At 68.3% G+C, this 19,704-nt stretch overlaps 1 protein-coding gene across 7 annotated transcripts; it reads right to left on the minus strand.

The window, feature by feature from the left end:
• CAPN15 (calpain 15) lies at nt 962-18,993 on the minus strand. 7 transcript variants are annotated; one of them, XM_021086915.1, is made up of 14 exons: nt 18,714-18,946; nt 12,713-13,006; nt 6,290-7,697; nt 5,530-5,738; nt 5,269-5,452; nt 4,968-5,191; nt 4,164-4,289; nt 3,917-4,069; nt 3,456-3,617; nt 3,139-3,365; nt 2,842-3,008; nt 2,577-2,755; nt 2,058-2,170; nt 962-1,248 (listed from the first exon to the last, which is right to left on the minus strand). In XM_021086915.1, exons 2-14 carry the CDS (start codon nt 12,892-12,894, stop codon nt 977-979), a joined length of 3,606 nt encoding a protein of 1,201 aa, XP_020942574.1. In that variant the 5' UTR covers nt 12,895-13,006; nt 18,714-18,946; the 3' UTR covers nt 962-976. The 7 variants fall into 7 exon arrangements, 6 of the variants coding, with proteins under 6 accessions (XP_020942574.1, XP_020942576.1, XP_020942575.1 ...); XR_002342468.1 differs by having other exon boundaries at nt 1,165-1,248; nt 2,058-2,509; XM_021086917.1 differs by lacking the exon at nt 12,713-13,006.

Below are 19,704 nucleotides of genomic sequence, written 5' to 3' on the forward strand. Positions count from 1 at the left end.
CGCGGAGGAGGCGGGAAGCCGCAGCTAATTTGTACACTAAGTGCTTCTGACAAGGGCGCTTCACAAGTGAGAACACACCACCGCCCGCCTCGGGAAGGCCAGGCCGCTGCGGCCGCCGGGCGGCCTGGGCGAGGGACACGGAGGGGCCGTGGGGACCCGGTCCGGCAGGGGGGGCCAGGGGGCCGGGGGGGCCAGGGAGAGGAGGGGAGGGAGGTGGGCTCGGGCCGAGGAGCCCCGGTGGCCGGAGGCTCGGAGCCGGCAGAGGGGGAGGGACGCAGCGGAGGTGGCGCGGCCCTGTGCGTTCCTCACACGGGGGCTGGGGCCCCGACCCCACGAAGGGACTCCCCTGAGGGTGCCCAGCGCCTCCTCACCCTACGCCCCCCCCCCCGCCCCGCCCCCAGCGGGAGAAGGTCCAGCGCGGCCGCGCAGCCACGGAGGAGCGGCGGGCGGCGGCTCCGGGCTCGGAGGTGAGATGTGTTGTGGCAGCTCCCCCGCTGCCCGGGGCCCGCCCGGAGCCAACACTGCTGGTGGCTTTAATTGCTTTCACATTCGATAGGCTGGCCGGTGACAGGCCTCTTACACCCGCCGCTTCCGCCGCCGCCACCGCCGGGCCCTGCTGCTCCGCGCCCTCGGCGGGGCAGCCCCGCCCGCCGGGGCCGGCGGCCACACCGGGGCCAGGCAGAGGCTGCAAAGCGCGTGCCCGCCTCCGCCACCACCTGTGAACCGGGGTGGGTGGGAGGGAGGGGGGCACGGCAGCCACCCGCCGGGGTGACCTTTTCTCCCTGCGCGGCCTCCCGCGCCATCTGCTCTGCAGGGTGAGCCTGATGGATTCAGACGGCCCTCTGCCCCCCGGGGGCCAGAGGCAGGTGACTTTCTGGGAGAAGCGGGGCCCACATACGGTCTGGTCCTTCTGTCTGCCTGGGACCAAGGCCTCATGGGGCGCAGTCTGTAAACTACCAAGCGGTCTGGCCTGAGCCTAGCCCTCCCCGACACCCCGGCCTTCTTGGGGCGCAGGCGGCGGGTGAGCAGGGTGCCCCCAGAGGCTCCCTGTGAGGCTGACCCAGGGCGCTGGCTGAGCCGCCCCAGGGAGCCTGGGTGCCCTTCGGCCCAGCTGTGCCCTTGGACCAGGCGCCCCTGGGAGGGGGTGACAGACGAGGATCCTTACAAAACAAAACATTTTTATTTGGTCCGTCGCAGCCTGAGTCTGGAAACACCCATGGAGACATCCTACAGGGATGGTGCTGACAACTGATAAAATAGTCTCTGCGTTACAAGAGCTGCCCTATGTACAGGGTTAAAAATACTCACAGCTCAGAGTACAAGGAGTACAAAGGAGGCCCGAGGGGGAGTCTAGGGCTTCCGGGGGCTTCTCCGGGCCTAACCGCCCCCCACCCCCAGAGCCCCACGGGAAGTGAGGGGCTGCGGGCAGGGCCACCCGCTGCCTGGGGGCCGCAGGGCAGTGAGGCCGGGCGGGCCTCCGGGAAGCTGGCCTCCGTCATCCTCAGGCGGACAGGGAACTCAGGGCTGAGCAACCCCAGGGAGAATGCTGGGCTTCGGAGGCAGGCGGGGCTTGAGGCCGCGCCTGCGCGCGCCCAGGCAGGGCGGGCCCAGGGTCTCTCCTAGACTCTCGTTCCCAGCAGAGGGCAGGGGAGGGCGAGCACCCGCCTCACCCAGCACAGGGCTGGCCTGGGCTCACCTGGCCTGCTGCCCCGACCGCAGCCAGGCATGGCTTCGATCCTGACTAGCGCGCCAGGCATTGCATAGTGTCCCTCCCCACCCTTGCCAGAGCCCAAGGTCGCCAGGCACCTGCCTCCTGGGCCACACTGCTGGGACTCCAGGGACCCCGGCTTGCCTCGTGAGGAGTCAGGGTAAGATGGGTTCTGGGGGCCAACTGGGGAAAAAGGCTCCTGATCTCATACCCTACAAGGGGGGGTGGTCCCTGCTCTCATTCTGGGGTCCCGGCCTCTGCGCCCCACAAAGGGGGTGGTCCCTGCTCTCGCCCTGGGGTCTCAGCCTCTGAACTGCCCAGATTTTGGTTTCGGGTCTCAGGGCCTCACCTGGGCTCTGGGAGTCCGAGCCAGACCTCCAGGACGGCTGGTCAGAGGCGCTGGCACACAGCCCCTGGAGCTGGAGGCCACTTGGAGGTATTCCATGTGGAGGCTGGGAGGCCCTGGACAGGAGGGAGGGCAGGGAGGAAGGCCCAGGGGAAGCCGCCCCCGCCACCGGCAGTCCCTGGGGGGGGGGGGGGTCCTGAGATTCTGGTTCAAGCGTCCTGTGTTGGGGTCTCCCTCGTAAAGTGCGTGTGGGGGCAGGCAGCTGGGGGCAGGGAGGTCACAGCGGACGGGGACCGTGCAGGCCAGCGACCTCGGGTGTGAGTGGGGGGCTGTGGCTGCCCCTGGAGGTGGTCCAGTCGCTGAGGAAGGCCTGGGCTGCCTTCCGGTGGGCCAGACGGTGGGTGATGGAGAAGCCGGCGTTGCCCTCGAGCTGGGACAGGATCACCAGGACCTGCCTGAGGGAGGGGCGCCTGTGAGGGCCTGGGCGGGGGGTGTGGGCGGCGAGGTGGGGGCGGTGCCCACCTGTGCAGGGGCGGCACGCTGTCCTGGGTGCGCAGGCTGCCCCGGGTGGACACCACGTTGAAGCTGTCAGAGCAGTCGCACTGCACGTGCAGGTAAGACTTAGGGTGCCGGTTCTCCACCACCACGATGAGCCCCGCCCAGCCGTGCGTCAGGTAGTAGCAGGTCATGCCCTCGCGGCCCTAGGCACAGGCGGTACCGGTGTGGGTGGGCGCCCCCCCCTCCCACAGCCCCCTTCCCCCTCCCCCTCCAGACCCACGGCGCCCACCTCGTGCCGCTCGCCCCTGCTCTCCGTGAGCAGGATGATGGCATCGGCCAGCGTGGTCGGCTGGGCCTCCACAGGCTCCACCATGACGAGCCTCGAGCTGTACACGGCAAGCACGTGGCCAGGCGGCTCCGGGGCGCCGCGGGGGACCCCGGTGGAGGGGCTGGAGGCTGTGAGGGGGCGGTGGGTGAGGCCAGCAGGCCGGCCGGGGGCGGGCGTGGGGCCGGGCGCGCCGCGGGCGGGGCCGAGGGTGCCACCAGCAGGCTGGGGCCGGGGCCGGGGCCGGGCGTGGGGCCTCACCCTGCGCCGCCGGTGGGCCGGGCGCGGGGCCCCAGTGGTTGAAGGCACAGCACACCACGGCATACTCGCCGGGCTCCAGCATCACGTCGCAGTTGACGAACTTCTTGACGGCGCGCTTGCTGTGGGCCAGCAGGCGGCCCAGGCTCAGGCGGCCGCCGCCTCCGAAGGACGCGCGGAACACCAGGACGCACAGGTCCAGGAGGTGACTGTCCACAGAGTCGGCGCGCCTGCGGCGGGGGGCGGGGTCAGGGCCAGCCAGGCTCCGCCCACCCCGCTCCGGCCCCGCCTCCGGCTCGGGCAGGCCCGGCTCTGCTCACCTGCTGCCTTCCTGGAAGAGGGCGAACTCCAGGGACGCGCGCTCCAGCACCGTGAGGGCCGTGACGCCCACGGGCCCGCTGGCCGAGCAGGGGAAAGAGCCCTGCACCCGCGCCTCCTGCCAGTCTGAGTGCACCTTGCAGATGTCCACGGAGTCGAAGTACCTGGGCAGCGAGAGGCCGGCCCCACTGAGCAACCCTCACCCCAGCTCCAGGCCCAGCCTGTCCCTGGGGCCTTGCGACCTCAGCAGGCATCTCTTGGGATGGGTCTCTCAGAAGCCCTGGTCTCGGCTGCTGCCCGGGGCTGGCACCAGGGGGCGCCAGGCCCCAACGCTGCCCCGCAGACAAGACCTTTGGGGGCAGAAGCACCCCCCAGGCCCCCCAGCTGGCAGGACCAGCATGCCAGGCTCCCAGGGGAGCTGGGGCCAACACAGGTCACCCGCCCCGCCCCCGGTGTCCAGTACCTGACAAAGTCGCTGTACTCCATCCAGAAGACGCCCTCGCTGCTGCCGTGTGGCATGAGCTCGCTTCGAAGGTGCCCTGGCCAGTGCGGCCACTCATCGGACCAGCTGCCATTCCAGGAGAAGCGGCCCCACGGGTTCCGGAGGCGCAAAAGCCTGTGGACCACGGGGCTGAAGGCCACGCCCAGGCCCCCAGGCCCCCGACCACACATCCGCACCCCAAGCCGTCCAGGCCCAGCCCAGCCCTTACCTGGAGCCCTGGACGTCACGCACGTCCAGGACGGAGTAGGCGTGGCGGGGGCGCAGGCCCAGGCTCTCGTAGGCCACGTCGTCCACCTTCATGTTGCCGCCTCCGCAGGAGGCGCCCATGAGGAACCTGTGTGGGCAGTGGAGCCCTGCTGACCAGGGAGCCCTTGGTGACCAGCAGCCTCGAGACCAGGGAGCAGGGAGGGGACATGCCCACAGAGGTGCGGATCCCTGGGAGACCCCCGTGAGGCACACGGGACTGAGGAAGAACTGGCTGAGAGCTCAGAGAGCCCGGGCAGGTGAACTGGTGGGCCTGGGTCCCTCAGAGGGGGTGCGAGGCTGGCGAGTCCTGCAGCTCAGGGCTGCAGCTTCTGGAGGGGGTGGGGCTGCGACACTGCCCAGGCCCAACCAAGGGACAGCTCCGAGCGCCCACGCACCCCCTCTCCCAGGCCTGGGGTCCTGGACCCCCCCACAGACACTAGCACATCAGAGCTCAGAAACCGCCCCTCACTTGGCTGCTCCCACCAGGGGCTGGCATGGGGTCCGTCCCTCGCAGCTCCAGGAGGGCGTGCGTGGTCACCACGGGCCCAGCTCAGGAGAGGCCTTTTCGATCGGAGCCAATGGCCAGCATCCTGCCTGCTCCCCACCCCACCTGGGCAGGTGGGACGGCCGGCCCAGCACGGGGAGCTAGGCCTCCCAGCTGTGGTCAGCCCCTGCCAGGAACACCTTGTGACATGTGGGTGCAGGTCGAGGGCACTGGCCCTGCTTCTCCCACCACTGCAGGCCCCAGCGTGGCCGTCCCTCTTACCCAGCCTCCTTCGAACTCAGCATTTTGGCCCAGATGAGGTCAGTGTCAACGGGCTCCTCACGGGGGTTAGTGGAGCTGACCTGCAGCGCCAGGCTCTCACAGGGAGCGCCGGTGAGCGTGGCCAGGCCCTCGATGGCGCGCCCTGCCTGGAGGGCAAAGTAGGAGCCATGCAGCTTGGCCAGTGCCTTCTCGATGAGGGCCACCCACAGCTGCTTGCGCTGAGCCTGCAGGGAGGGCTGGAGTTGTGAGGCCCGCCCGCGCCCGGCCCGCGCCCGGCCCGCGCCCGGCCCGCCAGCGCCACCTGGGAGAAGAGGAGGCAGCCGGCCTCATCGCAGGGCAGCATGTCGTCCACCAGCACCGTCGTCCACGTGCCGTCCTTGCAGAGCCGCACCTGGTAGGCGCCCTCCGCACACAGGCTGCGCGTGACCATCACCCGCTCAACCAGGTCTGGCCGCTCGGCCAGCACCGCCAGGGCACTCAAGAACCTGTGTGAAGCCGGCGCTCAGGGACAGCAGGGTGGGCCCGCCGGCCCCCCCGCCCCGAGGGGGCGCCCCGAGCTCACCAGCAGTTCCCCAGGAGCCCCTGCAGGATGTCCGAGGGCCGGAGAGTGTGGAACACGGACCAGGACGCGCTGTGGTCCCTGAAGACAGAGCAGTTGATCTCGTGGGGCCGCAGCCACTGTCGCACGCGCTGCTGGACACTGTCGCCTGCAGGGAAGCCCACAGACTTGGGCCCGGGGGGGAAGCTGTCGTCCACAAAGTTCACGCTGTTCTGCAGAGACCGTGGCCACACGTTCAGGCCGGACTGGACCCCCAACCCCCACAGGAGCACCCTGCTGCCTGTGCCCCAGAAGGAAGAGTGGGTGTGTGTGCGCCGCCCCCTGACCCCTGAGGATGGCTTGGCTGGGGCCTCATGTAGCCCACACCACCCTGTGCGGGACACTGCAGGCTGGTGACGGGTTGGCGGGAGGTGAGGGAGCCCTGGGGAGATGGTGCAGCCCCCCACCTCTGGGTGCCCCAGCAAGTGGGGGGCAGCTGCCCCTGTGGGTGGGGCCCTGGGCTCGGGGCTCCCGCGGCACCACGGGAAGGACATGAGAGGTCTTGGTGGCTGCAGGAAGCACCGGATCTGCGCCCACCTCCCCACGGGACCCCTGTCTGCAGGAGCTGACAGCCCAGCCAAGCAGTCAGCAGTGCGGACGGCGGGGTCAAGGACCCTCAAGGACATGGAAGGAGAAGCGCCACCCCCCCCAGCCCCCCAGCTGGAGAAGGGGCAGTGCGGAAGGACGGCTGCCGCAGAGGGGCCTCGCTCGGGCCGGCACACACCTCCCGGCAGAAGGCCACGATGTTCTCCCACAGGGCCTTGGCCTCGCCCTCGTCCGTCTGCCGCCGCTTCTCCACGTGCATGCTCTCCCTGCGCCTCAGGGGCACCCGGCGCTGGGCCACCAGGAGCTGGGGGGTGTGGCAGGCGGCACAGTGCTTGGCCCGGGGCGGGTTGAGCAGGGTGCAGGCGGGGCAGGCCCACTGGCCCGGGCGCTCGGACGGCGCCGGGGGCAAGGGGCGGCCGGCCTTGTGCACTGAGCAGGGCCCGGCCCTGTCCCCGCTGCAGTCGGGGCAGCGGGCGGGGGGCTCGCCATGCTCCTGGAAGCCGTGCAGCTTGGAGCAGCCGCATGCTGTGCACCGGGGGGCCGCCGTGGGGTTCCTGAGCGTGCACTTGGCACACGACCAGGTGGTGAAGTCAGGGCTGGAGGGGCTGGCGGGCGTGTAGCGCACGGTGTCACCGGCCAGGTCGATGATGTCGCCACCCGGCATGGCCCCGCCAGCCTCGCAGTGGGCAGGGCTGGCAGGGCCAGGTGGGCGCAGCATCGGGCCACCCTCGGCCGCAGCCTCCTCCTCCAGGAGGCTCAGCCGCTTGCCGGAGAGCAGCTCCGCCAGGCGAGAGGCCCCGCCGGTCCGCCCCAGGCCTTGGGGGGGGCCCTTGGAGCCGGCAGTGGGTGGGGGCTGGGCGGCCTCAGGCACGGGCGGCTGCAGCTGGGGGGGCACCTCGCGGCGGCTGCGAGGCATAGGGTTGTTCTGGAGGGCAGGTGAAAAGGGGCTGAAGGGCGGCCCCCCAGGGGGCTCCTGGTCTACAGCAGCGGAGGGAGGGTCAGCCTCGGCGCCCTCCCCGGGCTGGGGTGGGGCAGGCGCAACGGGGAAGCCTGCGGGAGCCACGACTTCCGGGACCACCAGGGCCTCGGGAGGGATCCTGGGCAGCGAGAGCTTTCGGGGGCCCCCGCAGGCTGAGCAGGAGCTGGCCACGGGCGTGTTGTGCAGCGTGCAGCGCTGGCAGGCCCAGCCGCCTCCCTCGCCCGCTCCCTCTGCCGCCGCCACTGGTGGCCCTGCTGTCCGTGCCGGCCCCGCCTCCTCCTTGCAGCCGCCCTGGGGCTCCAGCAGGATGGTGGGGGGCTTGGGCAGGACCCCGTTGATGACGGGCAGCAGGGAGGTGCCGGGCACGGGCTCCGGGGCAAAGCCGCACACCTCGCAGGCCGCCCTGCCCAGGAGGTTGCGGAACGTGCAGCGGGCGCAGGGCCACTTCTGCTCCTCCACACTGAGCCGCAGGATCTGGTCCAGGTCGGGCTTGTGCCGGGGGGCCTCGCAGATGGAGCACTGGCGCTGGCCGGCCGGGTTCAGGAAGGTGCAGCGGGCGCAGGACCACTCTCCAACCGCAGCCATGGGCCCGGGCGAGTGGGTGTGGCTGCAAGGGAAGGCGGCCGTCAGCGACTCCCCACGCGTCAAGGCTGACTCCCCACGGGTCGGAGCCGTTGGGTGGAAAAGACTTTGCAACGAGCCGTGCTGGGAAAACTGCATCTAAACGCTCAAGAGTGATGCCGGGCCCTCACCTCACAGCACAGGAAGGAAATGAACTCAAAACCCACCAACCCCAAAGCTGAATATATGAAAAGCCCTTCCGACTACACAGCGTACAGCCTGTCTTTAAGGCTGGGCAGAGGTGCTACAAAGATACAGAGCTGGTGAGAAGGTGCCCAGTGTCGGCAACTTCAGGGACACACCAAGAGGTAGGACCTTGCACCTGCTCGGGGCCAGGACCACGGGGCAGAGGGGACGGCGCTGGTGAGGATGCGGGGAAAGCTGGGGCTGCCCTGAGAGGCTGGCGGGACTGTCAGGGGTCCCGCTGTGCTGGAACACAGACGGTTCCTCGGAAAGGTAAACAGAATCCCCCGAGGCTTCCTCGGAAAGGTAAACAGAATCCCCCGAGGCAGCAGGCCCACCCCAGGAATGTGCTTTACACACGTGAGACCTGGTGCTCTTCTCACAAACACCCCCCAACACACACACACAGGCACTCACTCACACACACACAGGCACTCACACACCCACACCCACGCACTCACACCCACCCACGCACTCACACACTCACGCACCCACACCCACGCACTCACACACACTCACACCCACCAACCCGCACTCACACCCACCCACACCCACGCACTCACACGCACGCACTCACACCTACCCACCCACTCACACACTCGCACGCACTCACACACACACGCAGGCACTCACACACACCTGCACTCTCTCTCTCTCACACACACACACTCAAAGCAGATCTGCTCACAACAGTCAGGGTGGAAAGGACCCAGGTACTGTCACTGAATAAGTGGATAAAGGAGACACGGATCACTTGGTCCCCAAGAACGGATGGGCCCCGAAAGACAACAAGCCTCACGTGTGTGAATGAAACACAGGCAACGAGCTGGATAGGCAAACCCAGAGGCAGGCAGAAGCCTGGAGGTTCCTGGGGCTGAGGAGGGGACGGGAGGCTCTCAGCTCCAGGGGCCTCGGGGGCGGGCAGACCTGGCCTCTGGAGGGCGGATCTGGGTGCGGGAGGCGTCTACACCCCGCAACACCCTCTCCTACACGCACTGCAGCTGCTCTGCTTGGCAGAAAAATCAATTGTTCTTTACAACAAGGCACGGAGCTGGTGCTTCTGATGCTATGTTTGTGCCCAACCCTTCAGGAAGAAAGAAGTCCTGTCTCTTAGTAAAAACAACAGAAGCTGCCTGTGCAGCACTCAGAGCTGACCACGGAGCCGCCTTCCGGGCCACGCGGCTGGGGCTCACGGGGGCCGGGTCAGCTCCGGGCTCCGCCTCCATGCTGCCGAAAGCCGAAGGACTCTGCCTGGAGATGACAGGGGCATCCCCCCAACCCCGGAGAAGGGCCCACGGGCAGGGCACGAGCACGCGTGCATCATGGGCAACCACAAGCTGGGCCCCGGGCTTGGAGGATGGCCACCTGCTCTGTGTCCCCGCCCAGCCTGGTTACGTGAGCCTGCAGAGCTGGCCTGACCCTGTGAAGACCACCTGCCACCGGCTGCTGGGTGGGGTCCCAGGGACAAGCTCAGGACAGGCGGTCCCAGGGCCCTCCTGGGACATACCTGCCCTCAGCTGCAGTGGGCCAGGCAGCTGAGCGGAGCCTGGAGGAGGCGGGAACCCAGCTCACGTCCACCCCCACGACCCCACGGCCATTCTCTGGCCCAGATAAACATGAGGCCACACCTGGGACCCCAGGACACAAGGCAGGTTGGCAGAGTCACGGCGGCCTGCACCTCTGTCCATACCTTGATGCCATAGGTGGTGAGACGCAGTGGCTTGGGGGTCAGTGACCAGGTGTCCTGAGCAGGGGCTGGCCTGAGGGGCCCTGGCCCTCTCCTACTCTGGTCCCCACACCCTGGGTCCTCACACAGTCCCCCTGACGCGCCGGGGGCCTAGGACCTGGATGCCAAGAGGGCCTAAGCTGAGGTCAGAGCACCGGACAAAGCTGGAAAACGAGACTACGACGGGGAGCCCAGGTAAACCCGAGCCTCGACACAAACATGCCCAAGCTCCACGACACCGCTCAGAGACCACCCTGAGCCGCGGACACGGGGAGCCACGCGCTAAGAAACCACCGGGTCAGGAGTTCCCGTCGTGGCGCAGCGGAAACGAATCCGACTAGGAACCATGAGGTTGCGGGTTCGCTCCCTGGCCTCACTCAGTGGGTGAAGGATCTGGCGTTGCCGTGAGCTGTGGTGTAGGTCGCAGACGCGGCTCGGATCCCGTGTTGCCGTGGCTGTGGTGTAGGCCAGCGGCTACAGCCCTGATTCGACCCCTAGCCTGGGAACCTCCGTATGCCGTGGGTGTGGCCCTAAAAGGACAAAAGAGGAGTTCCCGTCGTGGTGCAGTGGTTAACGAATCCGACTAGGAACCATGAGGTTGCGGGTTCGATCCCTGCCCTTGCTCAGTGGGTTAACGATCCGGTGTTGCCATGAGCTGTGGTGTAGGTTGCAGACACGGCTCGGATCCTGCATTGCTGTGGCTCTGGCATAGGCTGGCAGCTACAGCTCCGATTAGACCCCTAGCCTGGGAACCTCCATATGCCGCAGGAGCGGCCCAAGAAATGGCAAAAAGACAAAAAATAAAAAATAAAATTAAAAAAATAAATAAATAAAAGAAAAAGACAAAAAAAATAAAAAAATAAAAAAATAAAAAGAAACGACTGGGTTATTGCTTAGGGCAAAGGCCAGGCCAGGGGGAGGCTGACACCAAACACTGCCCTGCCCTCAATTCTCTGCAACCAGACACTCAGCTCCGGGCCAAAGGGAGCAAGGGAGGCACGAGCGAGCGGGGTCGCAGGGGTTGGCCTGTCACCACCCCAGGCGCAGCCCAGGCCTGGGGCCAGCCTTGTCCTTCCCAGGAAAGCTGAAGGGTAAGTGGTGTCCGCACTCAAGGGCCTTGGCCAGGCCGCCAACCCGAGGCCAGGTTCGGGGCAGGATGTGCCCACCGAGCCGCCAAGGCCCTGCTGGTTCTGAGGTACGTTCTCTCCGGGCTCACCTCAGCCAACTTTGGGGTGTCCTCTTTGCCTCTGTCCCCAGGGGAGGCCCAGGGCTTGCAGATGGCCAACCACACGGTTCCTGACCCCGGCCTGGAGGTGGTGGTGGCGCCAGATGTGGAGGCTCTCAGTGGGCAGCGGGGCCACCGCCATGCTGGCCCCTTCGCGGTGCCCGGGGCCCAGAAGAGCGCCGCCTGCCTGTCCCTTCAGACCCCCTCTGGTCTGGGCGTCTGGGTTCCCGCAGGACCCTAGCAGCACCCCATCCTGAAAAGCTCCCCGAACCCCTGGAAATAAAATGACGAGTGTGCGTGGAGAAAGGCGTAAACACACCGGCCACCAGGGACGCACGGACTGAACCAGCCCGTGCCACCACTTGACACCAGCAGGCCAGGACCCCAAGTGCGGGAGGGAGAACCAGAGCCTTCCCTGCACAGCCTGGGGAGGGGGGGGACAGGAGACGGTCCAGCCGCTGTGCGAGACAGCCTGGCAGTTTCTCAGAAAGGTTGACGTGAACTGAACCATAAACCCCGGCAATTCTGTTCTAGAATCTACCCTAGAGACGTGAAAACACACATCCACGCAAAAACACAAATGCCCACAGCAGCACATTCATAAAGTCCAGCAGCCAAGAGCCCAAACGTTCATCCACCAACAAGCAGGTCCGCTGCGCCCGGTGGAGTGTCCCTCAGCCAAGAATGGAGGGGCACGGACCCCCCAAGACAACAGGGTGAGCTCTGAAAACACAGCACTCGGTGCGAGCAGTGGACACGAAGGCCACAGCGTGCGACACCCACCACAGGAAATGTCCAGACAGGCACATCCAGAGATCAGGAGCGGGTGAGGGGTTGCCAGGGGCTGGAGGGAGGGAGCAGGGGTGACAGCACGCGGGCAGGGGACGCGGTTGCAGAGATGCTGCAAGGGGGACGCGGGGATGGCTGCACAACCGAATGGGCCAAAGCCACCGAGCTGCTCACTCGGGAGCGCAGGGAAAGTGCGTCTCTGATGCCATGACAAGAACGAGGCCGACCACGAGCTCGCCGCGCCCCTGCCGCCTGCATCCTGCCCGACCCTCTGGATCCAAGCCCGCAGGACTGTGTCCACTAGCATAGCTCGGTGGAGACCTCGGCGATGGCCCTGCAGCCCCCCAGGAGGCTGGTCCTGCTCCCGCCTGCCTGCTGGCCGCCTCGACAGCCTTGGGGGCTGGGAGACGGAGGCGGAGGACTGCCTGGATGCCCAGGAGAGAAAGTACCGCCCCGGCCCAAGGTCTGTGGACCTTGACTGTCCGCTGCACACCGGGCACCTCTCCCTCCAGTGAGGCCAAGGGACAGGTGGCGGTGGGGACGTCGGAGCCCAGCCCGCCCAGGCTGCCCCACAGCGGCTCCCGCGAGAAGCTCGCCGTGTGACCCAGGGGGCCGAGTCCGGCTGCAGCTGCAGCAGGAGGAGCTGGCTCGTAGCGGTCTGCCAGCGGGACCCACGGTGCCCTCTGCTCCCCTGTGTGTGTCTCCACGTCAGAGCAGGGGCACCACACACAGGCGGGGGGCCCCAAATCCCACGGAAAGCAAGCTGGCATCTGGGGAGCATGCCCCCCCCCCCCCGCAAGAAGCTCCGGCTCTGTCTGGCACGGACAGCACGGCCCGGGCCAACCACCTCCGACCAGCCCGGCACAGACCCGCAGCCTGGCCCAGAGCGGGGCTGGAGTCCCATGCCTTCTCTGTGGAGCGAGCAACCTCAGAGCCTCGGGCCCCTGGCAGAAGGGGGTCCCCAGAGGCCGCCCCTGGGGAACAGGGGCCCCGACTTCTCTGACAGCCCCTCTGCAGAGGAAGAGGTGCCTGACAGCGGCGCCCGCCCCTCCGGGCCACCCGCTCCCCGCCTTCTTACCTTCGGGCCCGGGGACGTGGGGGCTGGTGCTGCCGGGTGACCAGGGAGCTGCCCCACACATGCCCCCCGGGGCCACTCCTACACCAGCCGGCCGCTGCCGGGGGCCCCGGGTAGGGCGGCCCCCCGGGGAAGCCGTGGTCGGACTCTGTCTCGGCGGCCAGCGAGGAGGCGGAGCTCCCCATGGCCCCCGCGACGGTGGCCACGCTGAGAGCCGGGCCTGGTCACATGTGGCCGGCGGCGGTGGGCGAGGTGGAGCATGAGGAGGGCACCCTCGCTGGAGACAGGGCGGCCGCGCTGGTCCGAGTCACAGGACAACAGAAATGACAGAGAGAATAGAGAGAGAAGAGACAGCGTGATTCGCGGGCACCAAGCCCGGGAGCCCTGACAGGTTCCCAGCCCACAGGCGGCCGCGGGCGGCAGAGGAGAGCTCGGAGCGGGCCGTGGCCCTTGGCTGGCAGCCGTGCCGTGCTCGCTGGCCTCCAAAAAGGGTGTCGGCCTTAGAGGAAGAGGACCCAGTGCGGGGCGTCCGACCAGGAAAAAGGAACGTGAGGGAAGAGAGCGAGCCCTGGCAGGACAGCCTCGGGTAGGGGCACCAGGGGCTGCCCGCAGCCACAGGGAGGCGTCGGAGTCACCCCCACGGGCCTCCCGGAGAAGGCCAGGTGCCAGGGGAGGGACCCGGGAGGCAGCCAGGCCTCTGGGGCCGTGAGGGCCTGCCCTCCGAGGGGCGGGGGGCCAGAGGCACCTCCCAGCGAACGAAGCAGGTCCCAGTCAGGTTCAGGGCGGTGCCAGGACCGGGCGCTGGGCCAGCGTGGTTGTTTGCGTGGCTCTCTTGCAGAGCAGCCTCGCCCCCACCCCCAGGTCGCCCAGTGACCCCCTTCTCCCTGCTTCCAAATAAGACCCCTGGACTCGGGCCGGCGGCGGGGGTGGACTTGGGGGGACGTGTCCTTGTACATGGGTGGGCTGTGGGCGCCCACGCCAGAGAGGGGCTCACGGGGCTCTGGCAGTGGGAGGAGTCTGGGTGCCTCTGCAGAGGGCTTCGGTCAGATGGGCTGAGGCCCCGCAGCAGTACCGTGCAGACGCAAGGGGACCCGGGTGGGGCAGAGCGGCAAGGCCCCCATGGGCTCGGTGACTCCCAAAGTCCCCTTCCACTCGGGCCAGCCCTGCCTAGCACGACCGGAGCCGAGGGGGGGGCAGAGGCTGCAGCAGCCCGCAAGCGCACATGGCTGCCTGCACCTGGCCGGAGGGCCAGCCAGCAGGAGTGCCGTTGAGGAGGCCACGCAGGTCATCTCCAAGCCCAGCGGCCCGAGGAGAAACGTGGGGAACAGGCGGGCGTCTCGAGCGCGAGCGCGCACCCACCTCACCCGCACGTCCAAACCACCCGTGCCACCTCCGCCTGGGCCCGGGCACCAGGTCTTCCTCTACCGGGGGCGACGGCCAGCCCCCCGTGGGCCCTGCTCCCAGCACGCCCGCCTCTCCCACGCGCTGAGTGGCACCAGAACCAGGTCAGGGCTCTGAGGGCGCAGAGCCGCAGGCAGAGGACCGAGCACGCACACTGGCGACGCCCGCCTCCGTCGGCACGAGGGGCCGGTGCTGCAGGAGGAGGTGCCCCGCCGCCCGCGGCCACGCCGGCTCCTCCTGGCTCTCGTTGGAGAACCTGCCCTACATTGGAAGGGGCCGCTGGCCTGGATCCGGTCCCACCGGACTCCTGTTCCCCAGCACCCTCTGCCCGGTGCCTTAGAGGACAGCAGGGGCCCTCCCAGTGCCGAGGGTGACCCCTCCTCAGAACACTGGTGGGGCGTGCCTGTTGAGGGTGGCAGGCAGGGTGCCGGGGGCAGCACCCCAATGGCCTCACCCGCTCACCTCCTCCCACTGCCCCTGGGCCCTGTGACACGAGAGGCAGGAAGTGGGGCAGGGCTGGCTGAGTCGCCTGGCTGAGGACGGGGTGAGCCAACACCAGCAGAGACCAGGACCCCATGCCCGTCCCCTTCAGCTGGGGGCTCTCGGGAATTCTGTGGGCACGAGCACAGAGCGCCTCACCTCTCCCCTCTCCCCATCGCAGCACCAGGCAGCCTGAAACCAGCCCGGGATGGGGCACAGAGGAAGCCCCAGGTGCCACCCTTCTAGGTCCCCTCCAGAAACCAGGCTGGGACCCTCCCCAGGAGGCCCGACGTTGACCTCCCCTGCCCCGCACAGCGAGCGCGTCCCCTGAAGGACACCCAAGGGGCAGGAGACACGTCTGCCTTGCGGCACACCTGGGACAGCGGGACGGCGGCCCCCGGCCTCAGGCTTGGTCGAGGCAGGGGTCTGGAGTCGTGAATAGACTTCTGAGGAGCGGCCCCCAGCTGGTGCTCAGGCTCAATGTGCGAAGAGCACGTCTGCGCAGAGGGCACCGCCCTCGGGGGAGGCTCTGGAGCCCGGCCCAGGCTCATCAGCAAGTGGAGCCAGAGTCCACCGTGGTGCCGCCACGTGCGGTCCAGGCCTGGGGCCACGGGGACTCTGCTGCAGGGCTCTGTTCCTCATCCTGCGGGAGGTGGCTGGGGACCACGCCCCTTTAGAGGCTACAGCTGCTCCCTCTCCTGTGAGACGAGGCTGGAGGCCCCAGGGGTAGGGGTGGCCTGACTCAGTGGCGCCTCGGCGCCAGGTCCAAGGCCTCCCTCAGCCTGGCTTTGCCTGTGTCTGGGGCCACCGGGGAAAGGTGCCCAGGTGCGGCAGGGCTCTGGGCGAGCAGCCAGGAGCCATGGAGACTCATCCGGACCCAGGTGCTGGTGCCACCCGGCCACTCCAATGCCCTCAGGGCACACCCCTGCCCCCCCCAGGCGCAGGGAACAGCCCGCCAGGCTAACACCCCACGACAGCACGGCAGTCTTCTTCAGAGAGGGAGTGTCGAGGTCCTGCTGGAAATCGTTACAAACCGCCCCTAAGAGCCAGGTCTGTGAACAGCATGGGCACCAGCACTGCCTGCTGTCCGGCCCGCGTGCGCGCCAAGGCAGCCGGCCGCTCTGCCTGGTGTTTTGGGGCTTCTCTGTCTGCCCAGCACCTCGGCCCCAAAGGGTCCAGTAGTGGCCAGGGCTCAAGGAGCCTCTGTGGCCCCACTGGCACCCGCAAAGGAAGCGACTGGCAGGTGTCAGGCAGCGTCTGCTCTGCTTTTGGGGCCTCGCAAGACCAAGCCACAGGTGAGGGGCCGTCTGCTGCCACGGAGGCCGGGGGCTGCCTCCAAGAGGGGAACGGGTCCCCGGATGCCCTGGCTTTGGAGGTGTACCCTTCAGTCAGATGCCGAAAAGAGGAAGTTACTGTCGGCAGCCAAGGACGCCACCACGCTTCACTTTCCACTTCCGTGTTTACAGAGGAATCGAGGGGAGGCTACGGGGCGAGTGCTCTCGCCCCAGCACTGCTGTCTGCCAGGCGGTGGAGGGGCAGAGCCCTGCTCTAGGCTGCCTGTGACCTCGGGCACGGGGGTGGGGCAGGGGCAGGGGCACTTCACAGGGACACGAGGGCACCGGAGCCTCCAGCTCCCCCCGCAGCGCAGCAGCCGGGCAGCCCCCGGGGGCTGGGCAGGAGGGCTTCGGCTGCTCTGGGTCTGTACCGGGCCAGCGTGGCTGCCCTCCTTGAAACACACACACGCACACACACACACAAGGTGACTCGGCCCAAGTGAAGCCTCTATCGACCTGTTTTCCTCCTGATATTTGCCAGCACCGTCCAGCTCGGCCCCAAGGGAGAGGGGGTGCAGCCCTTGACCCCAGGGAAGCAGAGAGCAGGGTGTGGGCAGCCGCCCAAGTGAGATGCTGCGGCAAGGACAGGGAGCGAGGCCGGGCCGTCCACTCGGTCCACCCCGGGTGCCCCGGAAAAGTCCTCGCCCAAGGGACAGCACGTCCTTCAGGCATCAGGAGGCCCCCAGCTGCCCTCCCACAGCCCCTGCTCCCTGCACTGTCCTGCCGGCACCAGCATGAGCCTCCACTGGGACCCCACCTTAAGCCACAGCTGACCCAGAGTGACAGTGAGAGGGTGAGGCTGGGCTGGCCCCCAAGCCCGAACTCCTCGCACAGCCGCCTTCCAGCTCATTCGAAGCAGGTGGAGACCAGCGAGCCCCCCCATCCCGGAGAGGCTGTGGGTGCCAGTCCCAACCACTTTGGGGGCTCCCCTCTGAGGTCAGAGCGGGGTCACCAGAGCTGCCTACAGGCGGGCAGCTGACAGGATGCTCGCTGACCACTTCACCTTTGGACGGGCTGTGTAGGGCACAGGGGGAGCTGGGGATGGCCAAAGCAACAGCACAGGCCTGCTGGGCATTCTTGGCAGAGCAGGACAGGGTGGTGGTGGGGGGAGGTAGGAACCTGCGTATCCCTGCGAGCCTGGCAGAGGGAGAGGGAGCCAAGTCCCTGCGTGGGGACAGGGGTAATGGGTGGCAAGGGCCAGAGGTGCCAGAAATCCAAGCAGAAGATCAGGGCAAGGAACCAGCTGATCCAAGTCCCCTTGGTGCCCCTCGGGGGCAGGAGGTACCTTTGGATGGGGTCTGGGCACAGCCCTGAGGCTCTCCACTGACCAGCAAAGACCCATGAAGGAGCCACAGTTTCTGCGGATTTCTAGGGCAGCTGAGTCCTTCTTCCCAACTCCATGTACACGAGGTGAACAGTCAGCGACCCAGACCTGGACGCGCGGCCCCAGCAGCCACGGCCGCCCCATGGCCTCCGTGAGGAGGTGCTCCGCAGAGTGCGGCCCAAGAGACGGGTCCAGAGAGCTGGGTGCAGGGCCTCCAGCAGAGCCCACCGTCAAGAAGGGCAGGGCTCCGAGCCACCCCTGGGGGGCAGGACTGCAGGGCCCTCCGCCTCTTGCCCTCAGAGTCCTGGGTCTGGGCGGCTCAAAGGAGAGAAACGGGATCCAAGACGGAAGGTCCCTGTCTAAAGCCAGGCAGTCACTGAGCCCTGGGCCCAGCGTGGCGGGGCGGGGGTTAAGCCTGGCTCTCAGTAGGTCACGGGGTCACCAGCCTGTCTGCTCAGGGGAAGCAGCTGCAGAAGGGAAGAGGGGAGCTCCTGCCAGGAGCAGAAGGACCTGAGAGGAAATCAGTCGAGCCCAACCTCTCGCAAGACCCACTCCCAGCAGCCAGGCTCGGGGTTCCCAGTCCACGGGGGCCTCCCCAGGGACTTGGGCCAGGGAAACACTAGCCTCTCCCCGCACTCGAGAAAGTCACCCAGAAATGGCAGGATCGCGTTACCCCACCTCCTAGGGCAGCCCAGCCTCTAGCGGCAGAAGGGGATCAGGGGCACCCTCCTGACGGTGGCTCACACAGCCCCCAGGCCGGGACAGGGGAGGGGCTCCCAGGAGGGGTGCGAACCTACTTAGCACTCGGCGGAGGCCCGTGTCCCCCCAGGACACGGCCGCTCAGAGCCACCGGACCCCAAACTCCCAGGCCTGGACTCACTGGGATCCTGTGGTTGCAGTCTGGTCCCAAATTCCTGCGTGTTAGGAGGCGCCCCCACCTCCTCCAAACAAGCCCAGTCACTTGACCACACAACAGGGGTGCGCTGGTGAGGACCAGAAGAGCCCCTCTTGTGGGCAGCAAGAAGAGCGTGAAGGGTCGCCGTGCAGCCTGGCAAATCCTCTCAGGGCCCCTGTGGAAAACTTCTCGGTTCGCTCCAGCGCCAGGAGAGGGACGGGAGAACGAACTGTGGTGGCCGGCCAGTGGGCACACAAGGCGCGCCCGCGCTCCCACTCCGCGGGGCCACCGCGGGACACATCCCGAACGCAGCCGGGGACGGGACACTGCCCGGAGATAAGGGCACTCAAGGGCAGGAAAGGTTCAGGCCGCCTCCTGTGTCCACAGCACCCTGGCTGGTCTCTCGCTGTCTGGTCCCCCAGGTCCCGCCGGCTTCTCCCTCGGGCAGCGTCCCCAGCCCGGTCGTGCCGGACCAATGCCCAGGGGGCGCCGCCCGCCGGTCCCGGCCCCACGAGGGGCCAGGCCGCTCCCCCCGGCCCGGCCCGGCCCGGCCCGGGCGGCGAGACTCACCTCCGCAACCCCGCGGCGCCTTCTCAGTCCCCGCGGCCCGGGCCCGCTCGCCTGCGCCGGTCGGCCCACAACTTGTTCTCGGAGGGCAGGCGGGCCCTCTGCCGCCGGCGCGCTGCCCCGACGGCCTCCCGCGCTGAGTGGCGGAACCGGCAAGCGTCTCGACCCGGCCCGACCCGGCCCGGCCCGGCCCGCGCCTCTCCCTGCGCCGCCTCCGTAGCGTAGCGCCCGGCCGGGGCCCCAAGGCTACGGCGCGCCCGGGGCGCACGCGGCGCTGTGAATCGCGCGCCCGGACTACCGCTCCCACAAGGCGGCGCGGCGCGCGAGGCAGGCCGGGAGGCGGAGTCCGGGGCGGTGGCCCTCAGCCGCCTCGACTGGCGCCCTCCGACTTCCCGGGCCGAGCCGACCGCGAGCGCCGAGGTAGGCGCCCGAGCCGGAAAACGGGAGGCACGGCGTGCCGTGGACGCGACCGGGACTACAACTCCCAGAGTGCCCGGCGCGGTAGGGAGGGGCGGGGCTTCACACCCCCCCGCCCCGGTCGCGGCGCTTCCGGCTGCTGCTGTGCCGGGCGGCGAGGGGCTGCGGCCCCGGACCCCTCCCGGGCCCCTGCGCTGCGCTGGGCCTGCTCGCAGAACCGCCCCCTCCCTCCCGGGTCCCCTCTCGACTTGTCTGCCTCTTCCGGCCCGCAAGGGCTTCCCGGTCCTGTTTCGGTTTCGCTGGGATCGACCTGCGCTGACCACGGCCGCGCCACTCTCTGTGACCCGGGCAGGTTGCTTGCCAGAGCTCCAGTTTCTTCTGGGCCATCGGGGAACCAGTATCCCCGAGCCGCTGGAAGGACGGAGTGAGGCACACGCGCAGCCCAGCGCCAGGCAGGGAGGAAGCCGCGGGGGGGCCTCCGAGCAGAACCCGGCCCTGTTTGCTCAGAGCCTTTCCCTGCACTTTGGGTAGTCTGAGGTCACTCTCATACCCAGCAGCCGCGGACTGAGGGTAGGCG

The sequence above is a fragment of the Sus scrofa genome, chromosome 3, assembly GCF_000003025.6.
Source record: "Sus scrofa isolate TJ Tabasco breed Duroc chromosome 3, Sscrofa11.1, whole genome shotgun sequence".
Classification (NCBI taxonomy): domain Eukaryota; kingdom Metazoa; phylum Chordata; class Mammalia; order Artiodactyla; family Suidae; genus Sus; species Sus scrofa.